General features: G+C 35.5%; 1 protein-coding gene across 1 annotated transcript in view; it reads right to left on the minus strand.

The window, feature by feature from the left end:
- Positions 1-21812, minus strand: part of LOC145678910 (compound eye opsin BCRH2-like) — a 152835-nt gene that overhangs the window by 49073 nt on the left and 81950 nt on the right. Inside the window, exon 3 of the mRNA XM_081749521.1 lies at positions 21392-21522. Coding sequence (XP_081605647.1) covers positions 21392-21522 — 131 coding nt within the window. The remainder of the gene's footprint in view (positions 1-21391; positions 21523-21812) is intronic.

Below are 21812 nucleotides of genomic sequence, written 5' to 3' on the forward strand. Positions count from 1 at the left end.
ACTAACTTCTACAAATAAAGTGCTTGACTTGTTTCTATGAAACAAAGAAGTTTAGAACTTAAAAGCAGTAACACTTTGAAATTGCAAGGAATTCTAGTTTGACTTTCGTTAATGAGTACCATTATACACAATAAATAGCTTATTATTCTGTTAATTCTATCATGGTGATAAAAGTAAACGTATCAAAGATGAAAAATGTCCTTGGGATTTGATTATCGTGCTATACCGAAGTCGATCATCTTCAATCTGTTCTTAGACAATGATTTATTAAGTGATGATATGTTACCAAACCAATTTGCAGTTTGTACTGCTCTAAAGTTCTGCATAGCACACACCTATTAGCTGTTGGAAAATACTACTTTGGTTAACAAGGTTAGTGTCTTCTTTTTGAATGACACAACTATAGTGTTATTGTAGTCAATAGCATCAAATATACTCCTATAAGAATAATATATGAAAAATTCAGAATCTAATATTTTTTATACATAAGCGGCTCTATAATGTAGTTACAAAGTCGCCTGTTTTCTCAATTAATGCAAAAAATATTTAAAAAAAGGCAATTATGGACATCTATTACTGTATACGAATGTGAAAAAAAAGAATAAAATTGTAATTATTTTAATATGGAGTTTGCAACCCTGATTGATGTTTGCGAGAGATATGACAACATAGCGTAAACCACAATGCTTGATGTAATTTTCGTTCATGTGTTCTGGCTTGTTTCTTTTTAGTGTACGTTGCTGTCACAGAAAAGCCTTTTAAACATCTGTCTGAGGTATGTGCATATTGTTTTGTGTGTGTGACACACAGAATTCTTCCTTTTCCTACTTTCTCGTTTCTGACTGCACAGAAGGAAAGAGGGTGAAGCTTCAGTCTAAGCCCCGTCGCTCGCCGCATGTAAGGAGTGAGGGACTCAAAGGAGAATTTTTTATTCTGCTTCTCGCGGAAGAAAGAATGAGTCATGTTGTTTCAAGGACGAGGAATGCTTTCCTATAGGTTTCCAATGAAGGATTGAACTTACTTTAAGACGCTTATACTGTATATAAATGATTATGAAAGAATAAACTAAAATACTTCGTTAATGCGCTTTAGAATTCCATAATTTAACATCTAATGCATGTATCATTTTTTTAAGTATTCAAGGAACGAATGAAAATATTTAAAGTACATTTTTGATTATTTAATTTGAAATGTTACTGTGAAAGTGTGCATGCGAAGCAAATGAATAGCTCTGCAACACTAATAGGGAATAACAAAACATAGAAAAGTAAAATTTCAAACATTAGAAAAAAATAGGCTATTTAAATTACAATTATCATAGATTTGGGTCAGTATGTAACATATGTGTAAGACGGGGAACACTCAAGGTGATTCACCAAATTCGGTTCCCGGCAGTAGATTTGCGACCCTGAATACATATTTTGGTGTTTCTTGTAGATATATAGTTAGCAAACTCGTCTTTGGCATTTAATCCCGGGTTTCGACTCCTGGCAGTATATCTTGGTACTCAAAGTGAATGATCGAATGAATTATTAATTTGTTTTAGAAAGGATGGAAGTCGAATACACATTTGGCTTCCAAATGCATCATGCGATCATTTTTATCTCTATTTTCCAAGTAAACAAATATTATAAATGTACGATAATTGAAATTCCTTAACTATTTACTGTTACCTATCTGAACATACGTAGTTTGTTATCAATTATAAATTACACCCTTCGTATGTTACTGGTTATTTAGCCAAATGATATTTACCGAGTCGATTAAGAAATTAAAATTGAAGAAATAGATAAGCAGTGTTGTCAACATAACTTCTTTTCCACATTCTGAATAGCTTGAATTTTTTTACCGAGTAAAATATTTAAAATTAAGATCAATAGTTATATATGTACAGTATATTGGTTATATGATTACGCAATTAGTAGTTATTCTTCCTCTCTTTCTGTCTCTCTCTCTTTCTGTCTCTCTCTCTTTCTGTCTCTCTCACTCACACACACTCTCTCTCTCTTTATATGTACAGGGTGACAAGAAATAACACGTACAAACTTTGCCATACCCTACCAGGAATGTAGTGTTCTGTAGCCAAATAAGTGCTATTTTGTTGGATTCTTGTGTACCTGTATATGTTTCTTTCGGCTTCCGCACGAGGAATTTATTTCTTGTTTCAAAATGGCAACCAAACTCAGAGTAACGTTGGAACTGTTTCATCAAGGTAAGCGTCAACAAGAAATTGTTCGTTTGCTTGTGTTTCAAAAACGCCAGTTTCAGACTCAGTTCGCGATTTCAGGAGCTCGACCATGAAGGTGACCGTCCCGGAAGAGTAAGAAAGCGTACAATCAACACGTCCAAGAACCTGAAGATCATCTAAAAGCTTGTGCAACAAAATCTGAGGGTCTCCGTGAGAAAAATCGCTCGTGAGACAGGGATCAACCGCTAGTCGGTGGGGCAAATAGCGAAAAGGGAGACGTCTGTGAAGTTGTCCCGCCCACCTAACGAATTTTTCTTTTTCTTATGTACATCGTTAGTTTACGTTAGTTTTGCTAATGCTATTGTTAGTTTCGCAAAAATAACGATTTTTTTCTAGAAATAAAGTTTTCCGCCAACTGTGAATTAGCAAACCTACGTTTCGCAAAAATAACGATTTAACTAGACAAACAATGTTTTCGACAGCGGCGTAGCCAGGATTTTGTTTCGGTGGATCCGGGTCCCTTCCCGGAAAATTTTTCGCAATTTGTATACTGGGAACGCAAGTTTAGGCTATATTTTAAGGACCCTTACAAATTTGGTTCATCCAGGGGTCTTACCGCGAAAACGTTTTGGCAATATATAGAGTGAAAAGGCAATTTTAGGTTTTTATTTTTACAAGCTTTAAAAACTTTTTACAAGCTTTACAAGCTTTAAAAATTTCTCGGACCCTCCCCTTGGCTGTGGTGGACAAACACCGTGCTCGTGCGTTTTTTCGGGGTTCACTCGTTTCCTCCCACCTTCTTCGTTCCAACATTTCATTCATCTCTCATCATCACCGTCTCCTTTAGCCTAACCGGCATTTTCATGGGACGTAAAACTTAAAGATTTCATTTCCTCCCCTTGGCTGAACCGCTGTTTCCCGAAACTAACGTAAACTAAAAATATACTAACAATATGAGGTGGAAGTTTATGGAGATTCTTTAGGGACGGGCTAACTTTACATTTGGCGTGAACCTTTATTTCTCTAATAAAATCGTTGTTTTTCCTAAAGAAACGTAAACTGACGATAAGCTAAAGATATGAGTTGGAAGTTTATGAGAATTCAATATGGGCGGGCTAATTCACAGTCGGCGGGAAACTTTACTTCTAAATAAAATCGTTATTTTTACCAAACTAACGACAGTTTTAGCAAAAATAACGTAAACTAAGGATGAACTAACAATGTGATAGAAAAAAAGTTTTGAAATTCACTTGCGGGTGGGGAACCGAGCAGTTGGCCTGCTCATTTATTTCTGGAATAAAATGTTATTTTTGCGTCTTTAACGATAGTTTTAGTAGAACTAACGTAAACTAACGATACACTAACGATGTGAGATGGAAATTTATGATAAAGATTTATGGGCGAGCTAAATTTATATTTGGCGGGAACCTTTATTTCTCGAATAAAATCGTTACTTTTGCAAAACAAACGTTAATTTTAGCAAAACTAACGTAAACTAACGATAAACTAACGATGTGATATGAAAAATTTTTGAAATTCGTTTGTGGGTAGGAAACCGGAAGTTGGCCTGCTCATTTCTTTTTTGGTTAAAATTTTTATTTTTTTTTCGAAACTAACGATAATTTTAGCAAAACTAACGTAAACTAACGGTGTAGATAAGAGAAAGAAAAATTTAATAGGTGGGCGGAACAACTTCACAGACGTAAAAAGGAGCCCAACCTTAAGGCTACAAGCTCTTAAAAGTTCATCTGCTCACGGACAAAAACAAGCGCGTGAGACTCGAACGATACCGCTTTCTCAAATGATAGGCCGCAGGTCAGTGATGGGAGCGCATTCTCTTCACCGACGAAAATCTGTTCACTCTGGAGCAGGGACAACCACAAAGAAAACAGGACCTTGTCCGCAGAGACTCCTGGCACTTCAGCCATCATCGAGCACCGCTAAGATTCGCAGTCGGTCATGGTCTGGGGCGAAATTTGCGCAAGCGCCAACACTCCTGTGGTGTTCGTGGGTCAAGGGTCAAGATCAATTATAAGGTGTACCGACGCGACATTCTCAAGACCATGGTTCTTCCGTGTGCCAAGCAGTACTTCGGCGATGCGGAATGAAATTCCCAACCGGATTCAGCTCCGCCCACAGGGCAAAACGGACGAAAACTACTGAAGAACCCATTTTCCTGACTTCATCCGATCTGTCGAATGGCCGCCCTACTCGCCGAATCTCAAGCCCATGGACTACGATATATGTCCAATTTTGGAGGCCTGGGCATGTACTACATGTCAAGAAAGATTGGAGTGGGTGGAGCAAATCCTGCGTCGTGAGTGGAACCAATTTATGTCTTGGGGCCTGCGGCCCATCGCCCAACATTTGAAAGCACGTTTGGACTTCTCCATCGCCGCTAAGGGCGAACACTTTGAAACCGGCTGAACATGTTGTTTCTAAATACTAATTCCCTTGGTATTACGTGCTGTTTTGCTAAATTCTTTCGGTTTAATAAATGTATGGTATCAAACATTCGGCCGGGTTATTTCTTGTCACCCTATATATATATATATATATATATATATATATATATATATATATATATATATATATATATATATGGTTGGCTAACTCGTCTTCGGCATGATATTTCGGGTTCAATTCCAAGTACGAGCAGGTACTTCAACACTGTCCCATCAGAATATAAGGAATATCTCCAAAGTGAAAAATCACTAGAAACCCCTAAAACTGGTAGGTGATTGCTGAGAGGAGAGGGAAAATTCGGTTTTGATCCCATTGCCGATGTTACTTCCCTCGAATAAAACTCGGAAAAAGCCACCTGTTTCTATATCTACTGGTAATTGGTGCTGTTTTGATAGGTAATTTATATAACAGAACCAGAAAAGTAACTGAATAACACATCTCATTATAACTCATGAATAACACAATGTAACATCTATGTGGGACAAATTTTCAATATTCTTCTTCCATTGCAAACTCGGATTCTTTAAATTATGTAGGGAACCAGAGTAACCACATTTGCAACGATTCAAGTTCTGAATTCGCACCATACACCTGAAATTAAAAAAAAGTACCACACCCTTATGATAGTCTGATAGTCTGTAAAACAAAATAAATGTAAAGTACAGTAGTTCATTTCTTTGACCTCTCGTTCTCAAGATTGCAATCATATTTTAAACAAGAACAAACAAAAAGTTAAACAATTTTGTTAAGGTTAGTATATTAAGAGTGAAACTTGATGTCTGAAAATAAAGGACAAGATTGTTTGCTCTCATATCAGGTTTCAAATTAGAGTTTGAAACAAAAAAGAAGTTTTAAAGCTCTTGAATCATCTGAGATAATCTCTTGTGCATAGTTTTGAATATACAAATACCTTTTTTCTCTACTCTACTCCGCTAGATAATATTACGCATTAAACGTGTATAAGTATAATGAGAGTGTTTGTTGAAAACAGGATTTTTCATAATTTTGTATTTACATAATTGCTTTGTAAATCCATGATGTGTAAGACGCTGACTGCGAGCAGCAGAAAACACATTGAAAGATATGAGCATATTATATACATATATATATATATATATATATATATATATATATATATATATATATATATATATATATATATATACTGTTTCAAAACAATACCGACAGCATTTGGGAGGGATTCCTGACACCAAGATAAGACAAAAAGTATAAACCAACCTGGTTGTACAAATGCTTCCTTTCGGAATTATAGATCGCCGGAAACATTTTAAAAAAGTGAACTTTAAAGGTTCACTCTCCAAAACTATGATACATACCGTAGTCGGGTCAAGACTTCACTTAGGAACTAATGTGTGCACTAACCAAAAATTACATGTTGGCTACGGGCATATAATTTGAAGTACTCACCAAATACCTCTATAAAAATTGTTGCAGAAGTACCGGAGGATTCTCAAACTTGGATATTTAGATAGGGCACATACTAGTTCCTAAGTGAAGTCTTGACCCGACAACGGTACGTCCTATAGTTTTGGAACTATGTTTCTTTAAAGCTCATTTTCTTATGTTCTCGGCAGCCGAAAGAAATCATTTGTGCACCCAGATTGGTCTATACTTTTTGTGTTGTCTTGGTGTCAGGAATCACCTCCCAAACGTTGTCGCTGCTGTTGTTTTGTAACACTCTGTATAGTTAGTTAGTTAGAAAAGTAGTTCTCCTAAATTTATCACATTGGTGATAACTAATAACATGTATATACTGTTTGTTAATTTGAAGAAAGGACAGAAACAAAAGTTTCAAGATTATCAATCATTATTTTCATTCATCCCAGCCATATGACCTAGATGTTGAAGTAGAAAATGAAGTAAGTGAAGAATGATGAAGGGTTTCCTATTATTCGGAAGAAGTTTAATAAAGCTGTACGTGAGAATAAAAATGGACAGGTAAACTAACCCTATGGCCTATGGAACCCGCAGGTTCAATGCCGAATTCACTAAAGTTCTCCATTGACTTCTGTCCTTAGCCAACTGGATCCAGTTTCTACTTTGTATACCTATTTCTGCAAGATCCATTTAATATTGTCCTCTTATCTACGCTTAGGCCCTCCTAATGTTCGCTTTGCTCTTGGACTTCCAGTTAAAGGTTCGAAAGCTTTCCTATCTTCTTTCATTTTGGCTACATAACCTGCCCATTTGAGCCTTCTAGATTTTACAACGATATTGAATATCTATTTTGTAAACCTCTTCTATTTTTATATCTTGATTTTGGGCAACGGTACATAAAATTACACAATCTGTCGTGTAGTAGAAGAAGAAAAAGAATATATATGTTGTCGTTTCTAAATAGAAAGAAATAAGATTTAATCTCAATAGATAAAGTATATGCTGGTTTTATAGGTGTAATCTGCATTTATAGTTATCGTAACAGCAGATAGTTACTTGTTTAAAAGGTTGCTATGACAACCGAAAAATAGAAGTATAACTAATGAAGTTCTGGAGAATAACGGTAATAGTGATATAATTTGTTGTGCCTGATTTAATGTGATTGGATCATTTTGACATTTTTTTTAAATTTACATTGACTATGGGCTGGAATGTAACGTAAAATATATGTATAATATAAATTAGTCATTACATTTTAAACAGTGGTTCCCAATATAAGTTACATTAATAGATGGTGTTATCTCGCCCAGGACGTTACATTTATAGATGGTGTTTTACCAACTAGGACCTTAATATTAGTTTGAACTATAGTAAAGCAGTCTCGGCATAGTGATCAACACGGAGTATACTTTACTCAGAAGTGGGAAAAGAATTTACAGAAACATGAAAATGAGTGTTTCAGGAAATGAAAATATGCATGAAGAAGGTGGTGATGTAGAGCTACCAGGTACGAATTCAACGAACGTGGCGGATCTTATAAGACAGCTTGGTCAGCAAATATCGCAACAACTTGGTCAGCAAATATTGCAGCAACAGCAAAGAATGGATACTCAGCTAGAGCAAATGTCCCACCAAATATCGCACGAGCAGCAAAGAATGGATACTCAGTTAGAGCAAATGTCCCATCAAATAACCCAATCCATAACAAATTAACTAACGCAACAAATGGACACTAAATTTGAACAAAAATTTCAGCAAATGGATACTCGATTTCAACAAATAGATACTAGATTTGAACAAATTACACAGGTTATGATAATAAATTAGATCAGATAACACAGTAAATCAACACCAAATTTACAATTGTACAAAGCTCTATGGAAGTGGTTGAATGGCCCAAAAGAAATGGCCGAGTCTTAATTTTACTATGTTGGTGTAAGTGATAATGTTAGATGTTTCCATTGTGACGGAGGACTTAGGCATTGGGAGAAGGGAGACAAACCGTGGCAAGAGCATGCACGATGGTTTCCCAAATGTGGCTTTGTTGCTTTGGTGAAAGGTTAAGAATTTACGAAGCAGGCGATCAGAGAACGTCCACCTATTGAGCCTCCAAAGCATGTAGCATGTCATGAACGTCCTGTAGAAAACCCAGTAGTGCCTTCTGTTTCCAGTCATTAACTTCGAGAAGTAACGGATGAAGAGGTGCAAGGCCTGATGAGCACAGCCCGTTGTGGTTACTCCTCAAATAGGATTGGATACCATCAAGTTTTAAAATGGCTCTTCGTCAGAAAATGGAATAAACAGGATCGCCGTTTAGTTCGACTGAATCATTAATTGAAGCAGCGATAGACATTCAGTTGGAGGAAGACGGGGACTACCGATTAGGAAAATAATGAAGAAGCTCCTTCTAGACAACGTGGCCCAGGATCTTCACACAATTCATGTCCCTGGATTGAGGAAGAACACTTATCGGACAATGACACTGAAGAGGAGGATGTAGAAACGAAAGATCCTAAGTTGATTCATTCATTGTAGGAAACAAGTATGAACAGCTTACCTTATTTGAAATCACGAACACGAAAATGCTTGGAGCATTTACAGAATACGGAGCAGTGCATTGTCAATTCCACCGGTAATGTAACCGAACCTAATTTCAGAAGCAACAGAAATATTAATCGTACAACATTTAGGAGTCAGTCAAACAATAGATCTAATTTCCATCGAATTGGAATTCGTAATAGTTACCTAGACGACCGAAATTCTCGAAATAAAAATCAAAGTACTATTCAAGTAAAGGACACCCCGTACTGTATTCATGATTGTATAATTCAATGCAACCTAACCGAACTCTTTGGCAATGTAACTTAAGCTAATATTGTAGCGTCCGAGAAAATATATTCAATGGGTTTTTATTTATTTTCACTTTGAATACAATTATAATTTCATTTGTTATTCGTACTTTGTTTGAATTTTATGCAAACAATAAAAATGATGGATACTAGATTTCAGCACGTTGTGATATGAATAAGAATATTGTTTATGAAAAGTTATGATAGATATGCTTGAATAAATAAAACATGTTATACGGTATTCTAACCCACATAAACATTGCTGATTCATAATTTATTTCTTTATTTGTAAAAAAATGAAATGAAATCTTTGAGTTTTACGTCCCACGGTTATGCCGGTTAGGCTAAAGGAGACGGTGATGATGAGTAATGAATGAAATGGTGGAATGAAGGAAGTGGGAGGAAACGGGAGAACCCCGAGAAAACCCACGCACACGGTGTTTGTTCTTTATTTGTATTGTTCCTGATAATGATATTGATGAAGTTTTGTTTTATTTCACTTTGCATATTGTTATAATTTCTTTGTAATTCGTACTTCTGAATTCTATGCTATTTACATATATGCATTGATTCAAATATTGTTTATCAAAGCTATGTTAATTATGCCCAAATGGAAGAAATAAGTTGTATAATATGTCAACATATACTGAGTTGATTTGTTAATGAGCTCCCAAATATTGATTTGAAGAATCTATTTTAGGACCTAAATAATTAATAAATTGATCATATTTTTTGAATTAGTCCTCTACGTCGATAATTTTATACAATTACAATGGAATTAATTGTTAAATGAATATAAGAATAAGATAAAATGAAATTAATATATATGTACTGTAATTTATATATATACGAGAGCTATTCGAAAAGTAACGTAACCTTATATGTAAAATTATGTGACGGTCCAGGATTCTTTCTTAAATTGTAACCAATTTAAGAAGTCCTCGTCAGGAACCATTTATACAACGATATTGTGTATCTATTTTATAATTTCTTCTATTTTTATATCTTGATTTTGGGCAACGGTGCATAAAAGTACACAATCTGTTGTGTAGAAGAAGAAGTAAAAAAGAATATATATATATATATATTATCTTGTTGATTCTAAACAGAAAGAAATAAGATTTAATCTCAATAGTTAAAGTACATGTTGGTTTTATAAGCGTAATCTACATTTGTAGTTATCATAACTTCAGATAGTTACTTGTTTAAAACGTTGCTATGACAACTGAAATAGAAAAGTATAATTAATGAAGTTTTGGAAAATAAAGGTAATAGTGATATAATTTGTCGTGCCTGATTTAATCTGATTGAATCATTTTCACATTTTTTTTTTAAATTTACACTGACTGTGGGCTGGAATGTAACGTAAAATATAACGTATAATATAAATTAATCACTACATTTTAAATGGTGGTCCCAATATACATGGTGGTGTTACATTTATAGATGGTATTATCTTGCCTAGGACGTTACAATTTGATGAATCTAACAATGTTTGGTAAACGGTATAAATTGTGTAGTTCCTCATTACGAAAGGCAAACAAGATAGGTAATATACCAATCGAATTCGTTAAGAACATGAGATACAAGCACAAGACTCTGCAATGAAATATGGGAAAAGAAGAGTGACCAAAATATTTCCTGAAGACAATCGTCATGCTGTTGGACAAGAAATTATACCTAAAAAGATGTAAGTACTACAGAACTATTAGTATCATATTGCATGTAGCAAATTTAAACTTCGAATACTGAACAGAAGGTTGTAGGAAAAAAGAAATGAAAAAACTAAACAGGAACGGTCGAGTTTAATAGAGGCATGGCACAAAGATGCAAGTGACTTATTACAAGTGAACGGTGTAGGTTATATAGAAAAGGAAATGATGTGTATGTTATATTAATTTTATAGGAAAGGTTTTTAACCAGATGAATTGGAAATTGTTGATGACGATTCTAAAGAAGGTTGGAAAGATCGAAGACTCATAAGAAAATGAATCATGTTATCTCTCATCAACGTTATTTAATATATATCTCTAGAAGTGATAGCGAAGAAGAGAATATACTGCATACTGAAGACGGTATTTAGTGTAGTAAAATGATTCGACGTACATGGTTTGCAGACGAAGTAGCGCTTGTTGCGGAGTCGGAAAAATAAGATGTTAGTAAAGTTGGGGAAGGCATGTGAAGAATATGGGAAGAAAATAAATGTTAGAAAGACAAAATACATAGTGGTTGGAACGAAGCGGTTGGTATGAAATATAGAAGTAGGATGGAAGAAAATTGCACAGGAAACTAATTTTCGGCACCTGGATAGTATTATCAGAGTTAACATGAGGAACGAACTGAAATACCAAAAGGATAGGCATACCAAAAGAAGCATTAAGAAAAAAAGAAAAGTAGTGTAATTCGGGGGAAGTGAACATAGTAAGCATGAAAGTGACAAATTCTTAAACAGAAATGGTAGCACGGGTAATTGACAATTATGTATAAACAGGACAGACCTTCTGCATTCTGAAAATAAAGTATGGTTCATATAGTGTCTGAAGTAACATGCACAGACAGAAATGAATCATTCAAGGTAAATTACTCACTTCATCCCACACGTGAATACACATATGGGGTGAAGTGGTGAGAAGAAGCGTTCTCGACATAATGTAAGTAACAAGATATAGACTGTTACATAATGAGTACACATAAAACGAAGAACACCTACATGATGTACAGGTACATAAGCTATTGTTGTAGACATAATTAAGAAGCAAATAAACATACCAACCCGAGATGTACCGTCTCGGGAACATTGAGTTGTCTGACCTTACAAGAAAGAGCACAATATTTGACTTTCTAATAGGTCTTGAACCTAGAGTTATTCTGTACGAGACTGAGAACAGACAAGAAATAGTTAGATGTAAATATGTTCTTTGGTCCATATTGTATACATGGTATGGTGAATGCTACATATATATGAGTACCCATAAAACGAAAAACACCTACATGATGTACAGGTACATAAGCTATTGTTGTAGACATAATTAAGAAGCAAATAAACATACCAACCCGAGATGTACCGTCTCGGAAACATTGAGTTGTCTGACCTTACAAGAAAGAGCACAATATTTGACCTTCTAATAGGTCTTGAACCTAGAGTTATTCTGTACGAGACTGAGGACAGACAAGAAATAGTTAGATGTAAATATGTTCTTTGGTCCATATTGTATACATGGTATGGTTAATGCTACATATATATGGAATGCTTAACAGGACTATTCACATCACTCCAAAATATGTTAGTTACTTCACCCCAACTCGTCGTCTATTTTTCAAAACATGTTCTGTAGCTTTATGTTAGCAATATATTGAGGCACATGTATATACATGCGTACCTAATGATCATCTCATGCTGGCGTGGAAGTATTGGGTACAACACGATTATTTCAGGAAAGAATTGCCCTAGTAGCTTCCTGTTCCATATCACAATAGCAACAAAAAGGGATACAAATGTACTCACTTCCCCTGCTGTCCGTGCTTGCTGCATTCAATAGTTCGCTTCTTGCCTATGTACATTACTTTCTTCGTCAGTCCCATACTCAATACTGAACATACAGGGGCTTTGCAATGTCAGCTACGATCATGCTTTGCCACCACATATCATTAACGTTAACTCTATTCACTTCACCCCTATGGTCACTTCCCCCCGAATTACATTATATTTTGTGGGCCCTTGAATAAAGAGTTGAGAAAAAAGACTCATAAAATGTTTTATACGGAGCGTTGCACTATATGGAGCAGAGACATGCGCTTACGCAAAAGCGATAAAAAACACTAGGAGAATTCGAAATGTGGGCATAGAAAGGAATGGAGACAATTAACTGGGTCGAACGGGAAACAAGTGAGGTGTTAGTGGATGAGAATATCATAATTTTAGATGTAATTGAGAAGAGTAACTAATTAGGACAATGGCTAAGAAGAAACTGTAACATGAGAGATGTGCTAGAGGGTGTGGTAGTACTAAAGATCGTGTTAAGGCTACAGTTAATGGACAGAATGAATACAGAAAAATCGCAAGTGAAGAAACAAAAAGATTAGCTGAAGTCCATGCTACATGGAAGCTTCTCAGTTGCGACAAGTGACCTACCAATAATAGCAGAGTGCTTAAAATGATTATGATGACTGTATGAAAGATTCAACAAGGTGGAATAACAATATGAGAATTCAGTACACACACATATATTTATGCACTTTTGTAGGAATTGTCTTTCATTAACTTGAAATACAAGTGTACATTCCTATGAGATTGGTTTGTTTCTACCACGGGTTCGATTTTGCTGATTTATCTTATGCATCATTTCTTAAGCTCAAATATCCAAATTTATTATTTGTTTTATTGGCGGGAAAGGTATGCACTATGAGACGGAAACATGAAAAATTTGGCTAAATTGTTTTCACAGTTATTAGCGAATCTTACTGCTTCCTTACATGGAAACAATAACCATACTGGAATTATTTTCTTGGTAAGACAATATTCTCGATTTTTTTTATTAATATTTATAAGAAAGGTGTTTTTTCTTGATATAAAGTACTGTAGAAGCATGCTTGAAGTGCGTGTTTGAAATGCTAAATTTTAAAAAAATAATTAAATTATTTACGATAGGGAGCCAGATTACGACTTAGTTAATAATAATATTGTTATTACTAGTAGTAGTAATAGTTGTTGGTATATCATTTAATATTGTACCTATTTTATCAGGTCTCTTTTGAACAGAAAACTGAGCTTTAATTTACATTAATTAGGAATGTTGAAAGAAGAACTAGCTTCCTGAACTGACACATACGCAGTAAGCTCAAATGTTAAAGGTCGCAAGAAAGCAATATTGAAATTAGAGATTTAAGAACATGTATCACTATATAAATTCTCATCAAAGATGTTGAAAGTGATATATAATTTCATTGTACTCGCTCCTAAGAAAAGCTATTATAGATAAATAAATCACGCTTAACTGGATCATATATATATATATATATATATATATATATATATATATATATATATATATATATATATATATTAGGGTCGTCCTTATTTTTCGACTTTAAAGCTTTTTGTGTGTCACTCCAAAGTGTTTCCATATTAAACGAAAGTAACCCATAAGAAAAATTAGCTCAATTGAATTGTATTAAATTAACCTTTAGGAAGTGGCTTCATGGAAAGCACACTTTGAACTTTTTGCTAAAATGAAATGTAGACCAAGTAGAGCCCATTTTTTTTTCTTTCAGTTTACTCGCAGATGATATATTAGCTTTGAACTGAATAAATTTTAAGTTCCATAAACATTTCAAAATATGTATAAATTATTCCCCGTTTTGAAGTTTTCTGCATGTAAAGAGCTCGCGTTTTAACAGTTAAATGATGCCCCACGTGAACTCAAGGATTGAATGGCTTCACAATGTACAATATGAAGTTATGGTCCTTGTAAGTTTGGAAAGATAATCCTATAAATTATCAATAATAACATTTGAAGACAATAATCTTGAAGAATTAAAAATTAGATGGAAATATTAGATTTGTGTTTGTGGTGAACAGGTACCCCAAAACGATATAACAGATTACTACTTTTCTAGATTGCAGACTTCAAGATGGCCGCCATGATGGCAGCATATAGTGCTAGATGTGGTTCTACACCCATTCCCCTATCCAAAGTATGATTTCAGTCTCTGTAGCCATCCCAAATTTATTAGGTATCTTTGCCTCATATTTTGTGAATTCAAAATTTGAGGTTGCTTCAGAGACTATTTAATATTATTGAATAAAGTTAATATTTCTCCTGGGCTACTTTGGTCTTATATGGGCCCATTTTAGAGGATGAAATTCAAGAAAACTAGGAAGTCGAAAAATAAGAATCACCATAATATTTGCACTGACCAGCAAAAAAAACATTATGGAAGCACATGACACTTAGAAAGAAGTCATTGGGCTGTCATAAGAGGCACGGGGCAGCAGAGTTGTTCTCACGTCAGATTCTGACAGGGATTACACTCGATCAATCAGTATGATATTTTTGCGTAGAATGAGGAAGACCAGTGATATATATTAGAGTTCGATAAGGGCCAGATTGTAATTACCAGATGGCTAGGAACGAATATCTCGGAAACAGTACGAATTTCTGCGAACTGTCGTGGTTAGTATCTTCCAAAGTTGGGAAAAGGACGTTGAAAACAACACTAAAGCACAAGACACGTGGCGGTCACAATCTCATTAACATGTCGGACTCCGTAGACTATCGAAGTTGGTGCACACGAAATGGCGCAAGCTGTGCCACAATATCAGCGGACTTAATGAAATGTAATAGTGGTGTAAGAGAGTCTGAGAAAAAGTTCGCCGTACAAAGCCTCCCAGCCAACGTGCTACACGTGCACCAATATTAATCGCACGATATGATCGATAATGACTGAAATGTGTACGGTCCATCAACATTTGACTGCGTAGCAATAGCACAACGTTGCAGGTCCGCATCGATGATCGGTGAGAATCCGTCGTCTTTCAGGAAAACAGTTACTCGGGACGTGCCCTGTAGGATGACAAGAAGCCGGTGGTGGTTTCATTATGATTTGGGATACCTTCAGGTGATCATCCAATGGCGCAGTATCCACAGATCGTTGTTGGTCACTACATCCATTCAATCGGACATATTTCCATCTGAGAATGGCATCTTTCAGCAGGAACACTTCTTGTCACAAACACAACGTAGTGCTGTTGTAGCTCAAGGAGCATAGTAGTGAATTCCAATTGCTGCTATTGGTTCCAAACTCACCAAATCTTGTTTCAATTAAACACCTCTGAACTTCAAATCCGAATTCATGGAGTCGGAATTGATATTAATTGACATGTGTATATCGGTGCTGCCATCATTCTATTACCTATCGCTTCCATGCTAAACTGCATTGCTTCTGCCCTGCAAGCCAAAGTGAACATATCAGGTAGGTGGCCTTACTTTTCTGGCTGGTTAGATTTTTGTTTAACTACGATCTTCATTCATTGATTTCAGTCATATTAGCCAATCAAAACAATGTAAATCGACATATGAGTACCTTCCAACGCTCTGACGCACATTGAACAGAGAGGTATAATTATTTTGCGTTTTGGTAGGTCCTGGTACTAATGAAGTTTTTCTTATTATTTTGATTTTATTGTAGGTTTGAGCCTGGAAACATTTCATTCACTTTTTTCGATCATCAGTTTCCTCTGTTAACTCACAATATTTCCTACTATTCTTCAACTCATCGACCAGTTATGTTCTTCTTCATATTCCTCTCTTTCCTTCTATTCCTTTTTCTATGCAGATATGAAGAAGACAATTTCTTCGCAAGATGTATCGAATTCAATTAGCTTTCCTACGAAGGATGCTGGCTAAAAGTATCCTCTTGTATCCTATCCGATTTAAAACATCTTCGTTTGATACTCTCTCTCTCTCTCTTTTTCTCTCTACTCATTTTGTCTTCTCCATCTTCCTATAACACCACATTTCGAAGCTTTCTAAATGTTTCTTCTCTAACTTCCGTAATGTCCAAATCTCTGATCCATACAGTCCAATACTCCACACATAACACTTGACCACTTTCTTCCTTAGTCAAATATTAAGCCTGCTAGTTAAAGTGTGATCTTTTCTTGTTGAATACTTCTTTGGCTATGGTAATTCTTGACCTGATCTCTTTGGCCCAGTAAGAGCTATTCGTCAAAATAATTCCCAGATACTTGAAATTATCGACCTCTTCAAGTTTCTTCTTCCGCTCTAGCTATAATAATCGTATCACATGCATACCTGATCTTGTTAATGATCTGATCTTCAATCTTGAAATCTCCAATTCCCATTAATGTTTCCTTCATTAAGTATTTACTGCAAATGAATAATTGAAACGACATATTACATGCTTGTCTGACTCCTCTTCCAATCTTCACACTATTGATTTCTTCCATCACTCAAGCGCTACTTCATTCATTATCTTATGTACAGGTTGCGAGTAAGTCATCGGTCTCTCGAGTTGACCCGGTTTCTTTAAGTATTTCAACAGTTCCAATTGATCTGGTCAAAAGGTTTTTATCATTTGATGAAGCATAAACACAACTCTTCCTCAACATCAGGAACTCATTCCGATATATTTCTCATCAACCCAATAGCATATCTGGTGTATTTTCTTTCTAGAATAGAATTGGTCTTCCTCCAACATCTCTTCTATTTTATTTTCCAGCCGCCTGTTCAGTACGCACGTAATAATATTTTCAATGTCGGAAATAAGATTAATGGTCCTGTAATCGCTGCACTTCTTTGCTTGCTTTTTCTTGGGTAATACAATCATTATAACATTAAAAAAAACTTTTGATCGATCTCCACTCAGATAAGTCTTGTTAATAAATGAAATCAGTACTTTCATTGGATATTTTGGAGCAAATTTGTTTATATGTCGTCGTCTCCAGTGGCTCACCTCCTTCGTATGTCTCTGATGGCTTGTACTACTTCACTTTTCAATATAATTACTGGGTCATTTTACTTCATCATCCGTCTTTTCCCATGCTTCGATCACAATATCGTTGGAGCGGTTTACTGATCATACACATCTTTTATGTACTCCTCTCAAGGATTCTTTGATAGTCAGTGACTACATGACCTTTTTGATCTTCGATTCCAAACGTGCATATTGTTTGATTTCCGTCCTAATTCTTGTGCTTTTTAACACATCAGATCATAACTGCCCCGCCGTTGAAGTTCCATTCTTTCTTCACATACATATTCCATTTACTTTTTTGGTTTTGTCTGTCTTTTCTCAAGTCACTATTCAGCCTTCTGTATTATTTGATACCGTGTTTTCGCCATTCATCGTTCCTCCACCTCCTTAAACATCACTTCAGTTATCCATGGTTTTGTCAGTGCACTTTCCATCCTGTAAATGTTATTGTATGGTGTGTCAAGTAGAATTTGTTTAACTTTTCCCAACTACTTTCTACATTGCCTACCATATCGCCCGCTTAGCAAAATTTTTCTACAATCTCTTTCTTCTCATCACTGTCCATACTTCTTTGTCTCTAACTTCTGTTTACTATTTCTCTTCCCATTCTGCTTAATTGCCTTTAACCAGGTTTGTACTTCCGCCACTGAAGACTGTGATCCGAATCATGTCCGATTCCAGCAATGTCTTCACGTCTCGTACACTATTTGTGAATCGTAGCTTGACAAGAATATAATCAATTTGGTAGCATTTCTTATCTCCTGGACTTTACACGTGTACAGCTTGGTTTTTCTTTTCTTAAACAATGCGTTCGTCACCACCATCTTCTGTTGCCTACAGAGATTGATAATCATTTCGCCCCTTGGGTTTCTTCTGCTTAGTTCAAATGGTTCCACCCCTTTATTCGCATTTGTTCTCCTACAACGCTGTTGAAACCTTCCAGTACTATGGCATTGACTTCATCTCTTCTCTCCTGATGCAACATGTCACTAATATAATCATATATTATTCTACTTAGTTGTCATTGTGGTTGGTTTTTGGCATATACACTAGTATTATCATAATACCCACTGTTTTCTTTTTACTTAGTTTTACATATATCAAGCGGTCATTGCAGCATTTAACTTTGCTTACGGTACTTGCTACTTCGCACTTCATTGCTATCGGAACACCACTCTCGGCCTTAATGCCACCCGATTAGAATATTGTTATTTCCCAATACTATATTCTTTTCCCTGACCGTCTACTTCACTCAACCTCACTATGTTTACTGTATATTTATACACTTCACTTTCAAATTTTCAAGTTTACCTACACGTCGTAAATTTGTACGTTCCAGGTTCATATACTGAAATGAAAGTTATTATTCTTATTTTCTCCTTGGATGATCCTCGGGGAACTATATTACCTAGAGAATGTTTTACAAAACAAAAATCATCATTATATTTATTTACCGCCTCCATCTCTCCTTACAAAAAAAAAAAAAAAAAAAAAAGATAATGTGGTAATATTCTCATTTCCTTTCCTCATCTCCATGCCGTTGACCGCGTTGTGCCTCATCTGTCTTCTAGGACAGTATCCCCTCCTAAGGACAAGAAAGTATTCTGACCTCCAACCGCTCATCTGCCCTCCGAGGAGACCGTTGGCACGTTGTGAATGTTGCTCCTTACACCGGGAGTCAGTCCCTATGTTAGCACCTACGTTAGGAGCCTAAGACGTTGCCCTCTTTCTCCCGTGAGGTGTGGATTGGGTAATTATTATGAACGTATGTTTATAAAGTCTTAATGCTATGTAAATATATTCTATAAACAAATGAAGTAACGGTAATATATCAGTCAGTAACCTTCATTTTTAAAGTGTGTTATTTTAAAGTATAAAACGAAGTAACTCGAAGTATAAAACGATTTAACAGAAAAAAATCATTACAATGAATAAAATAATAAAGAGTAAACTTATTTTAGTTGTATCATGTACGGTATAATTATTTTAATGACGAGAAATTTATAATATAAGTAAAACATGGAACACACATTCTAAGAAGCAGTATTAACTAGGGAAGCGCCTAGAAATGACGATAAGAAACAAAGAATTTAAGGCATAACTGGATTCAAGCGAGTATAGTATAGTATAGTATATATATATATATATATATATATATATATATATATATATATATATATATATATATATATATATATGCAGGATGTCCGAAAAGTAATGGCGAAAAATGACACCACAGATTCCAGACATGTTTATATAACATACAGTCCGGAAGTGGACAGGGATGCAGCTACACAGCTTCGAATGTGAGGAGAAATGAACTTGCAAATTTACAAAACCGCATTGAAGATGCGTGTGAACAGTTACACCGAGAGTGATGGAATGCATTCGAAACTCACGAGTAGCAATTTGCATAGATGTGGGAGGACAGCACTTTGAACGTCTTCTGTAGGTACGTTTATTGTTGACACATTTGACCTAGTAGTTTGAATGCTACCCTTTTTAAGATACTACATTACAAATACAAAAAATAGAAATCTTCCAGTTTTACGTCCCACGATTATGCTGGTCAGGCTAAAGGAAACGGTGATGATGATAAATGAATGAAAAGGAGCAATGAAGACAGTGGGATGAAACGGGAGAACCCCGAAAAACCCACGCAGACAGTATTTGGCCACCACAAAGTTCATTTGGTGCGAACTGGGATCGAACCAGGTACGCCATGCACCAGACGTGAACTCTCTACTACTGAGCCACCTCAGCCCTACGTTACAAATACAGTACGTCGCTGTGGATTCTGCCTGTTATTTCATTACATGACACGAGTAGTTACACTTGTTCTTATTTCTACGCTCTCTCTGCAAGTTTCTATCTGGTATACCACTTTTCATTGAATCCTGAAATTATCCAACCGTGCCAAGAAATCTTGGCTTTGACTCCCATTGTACAAGTGCCTGCGATCGTGCATGTGTAACTTTTTTCTGTATGATCTCCATCTTTATTGCACCGTTCATTACCCCTGCCATACAGACATTCGGTGAATCCCTAAATAACGTACACTGAGAAAAATCCGTTCTCCGGACAGCGGTATATTGTACACATATACGGAAAGCTCTTGCTTTCTACAGAGATCAGTATGGAGCGTACGTTATCCATATGCTACAAACGCACTGCCCTTAGATGTTACATCATGCCGTTGCAGGATGTCTGGCATCTAACAGTTTTCCGTATATTACAAGCATATACTTATGTTACCTTCGTCATTCATATGTTATATACGTCCATTTATATGTGAGATCCTGACCGCCTACATTGTTACATACGGAAAGTACGTACAGATGGAACACTTATACAGAAAGTATTATAAAACATGCGTTTTCAGTTATACGTCTGCTATACGTTAAGTCCAAAAACTACATGAATTACGCATGTAACCTACCTTTTTAAGTACGCCACCTACATTTTTTTTCAGTGTATGGAGAATCTCTGATCTAGTTATATACCATGCGTTTATCATGTCAAGCCGACATGATTTTTATGTATTTATGCACTCCCTTCTTAGCTTCTATCATTATTCCACTGGCAGTTGGGATGTTCTTTACCCCCCATTCGAAGCTGTCTAGCTCCGCCGCTGTCCATTTCCGGACTATATGTCGTATAAACATTTTTCTTCTTTTAGTGCCAGGAATCAGTGGTTTCATTTTTCTCCATTACTTTTGGCACATCCTGCATATATATATAGAGAGAGCTAAATTCGACAAAAGCAAATTAGGAAGATCTGTGTTAACGAAAAAAAAATGCCATCAAGTGTCATTTCGCAAACTGTATAAGTTACTACTACACTTTAAAATAAATTGTAAAAGAGCACAAAGTTGAAATTGGCTAGAATTACATTAGATTGTTACATTAGAATAATAGTAGAGTTGAAAATATTTTCTTTTCTGGTATGCTATAAAAGTTTAAAAAACACTATTGCCTTTATAATATTACTTACCTTCGACTCCAAAAATCCATTTTCCATGGAAAGATGAAGTTGCAGGCATAACATGGAGCAAAGAATTGCAAAAATCAGCTATCGCTAGGTTTACAATGAAGCAATTTGCAGAAGTACGGAGACGTCGAAACCTGTTTGTCAAAAGAAAAAAAAATACAATATATAGAATTCGCTTCATTGACATGATGACTTAGATAAGAAATATATATTGATCTTTTAGCTGATTGACAATATATCCATAGAGAATATTTTGTATAAAAATGAGGGGAGTAGAGTTTCAAAGAACAGGATGAGAAGAATTTGAAGGCTAAACAAACAGAAAAGACAAAATTAAAATCGCAGAAGTCATAATGGATTCTCAAAATATCTTTCGGGTTATCTCTCTTTACTCGATGCACTATTTTCTTGACGTGTGTGTGAA

Source organism: Thermobia domestica, chromosome 1 (assembly GCF_964235325.1).
Source record: "Thermobia domestica chromosome 1, izTheDome1.hap1.1, whole genome shotgun sequence".
Lineage (NCBI taxonomy): Eukaryota > Metazoa > Arthropoda > Insecta > Zygentoma > Lepismatidae > Thermobia > Thermobia domestica.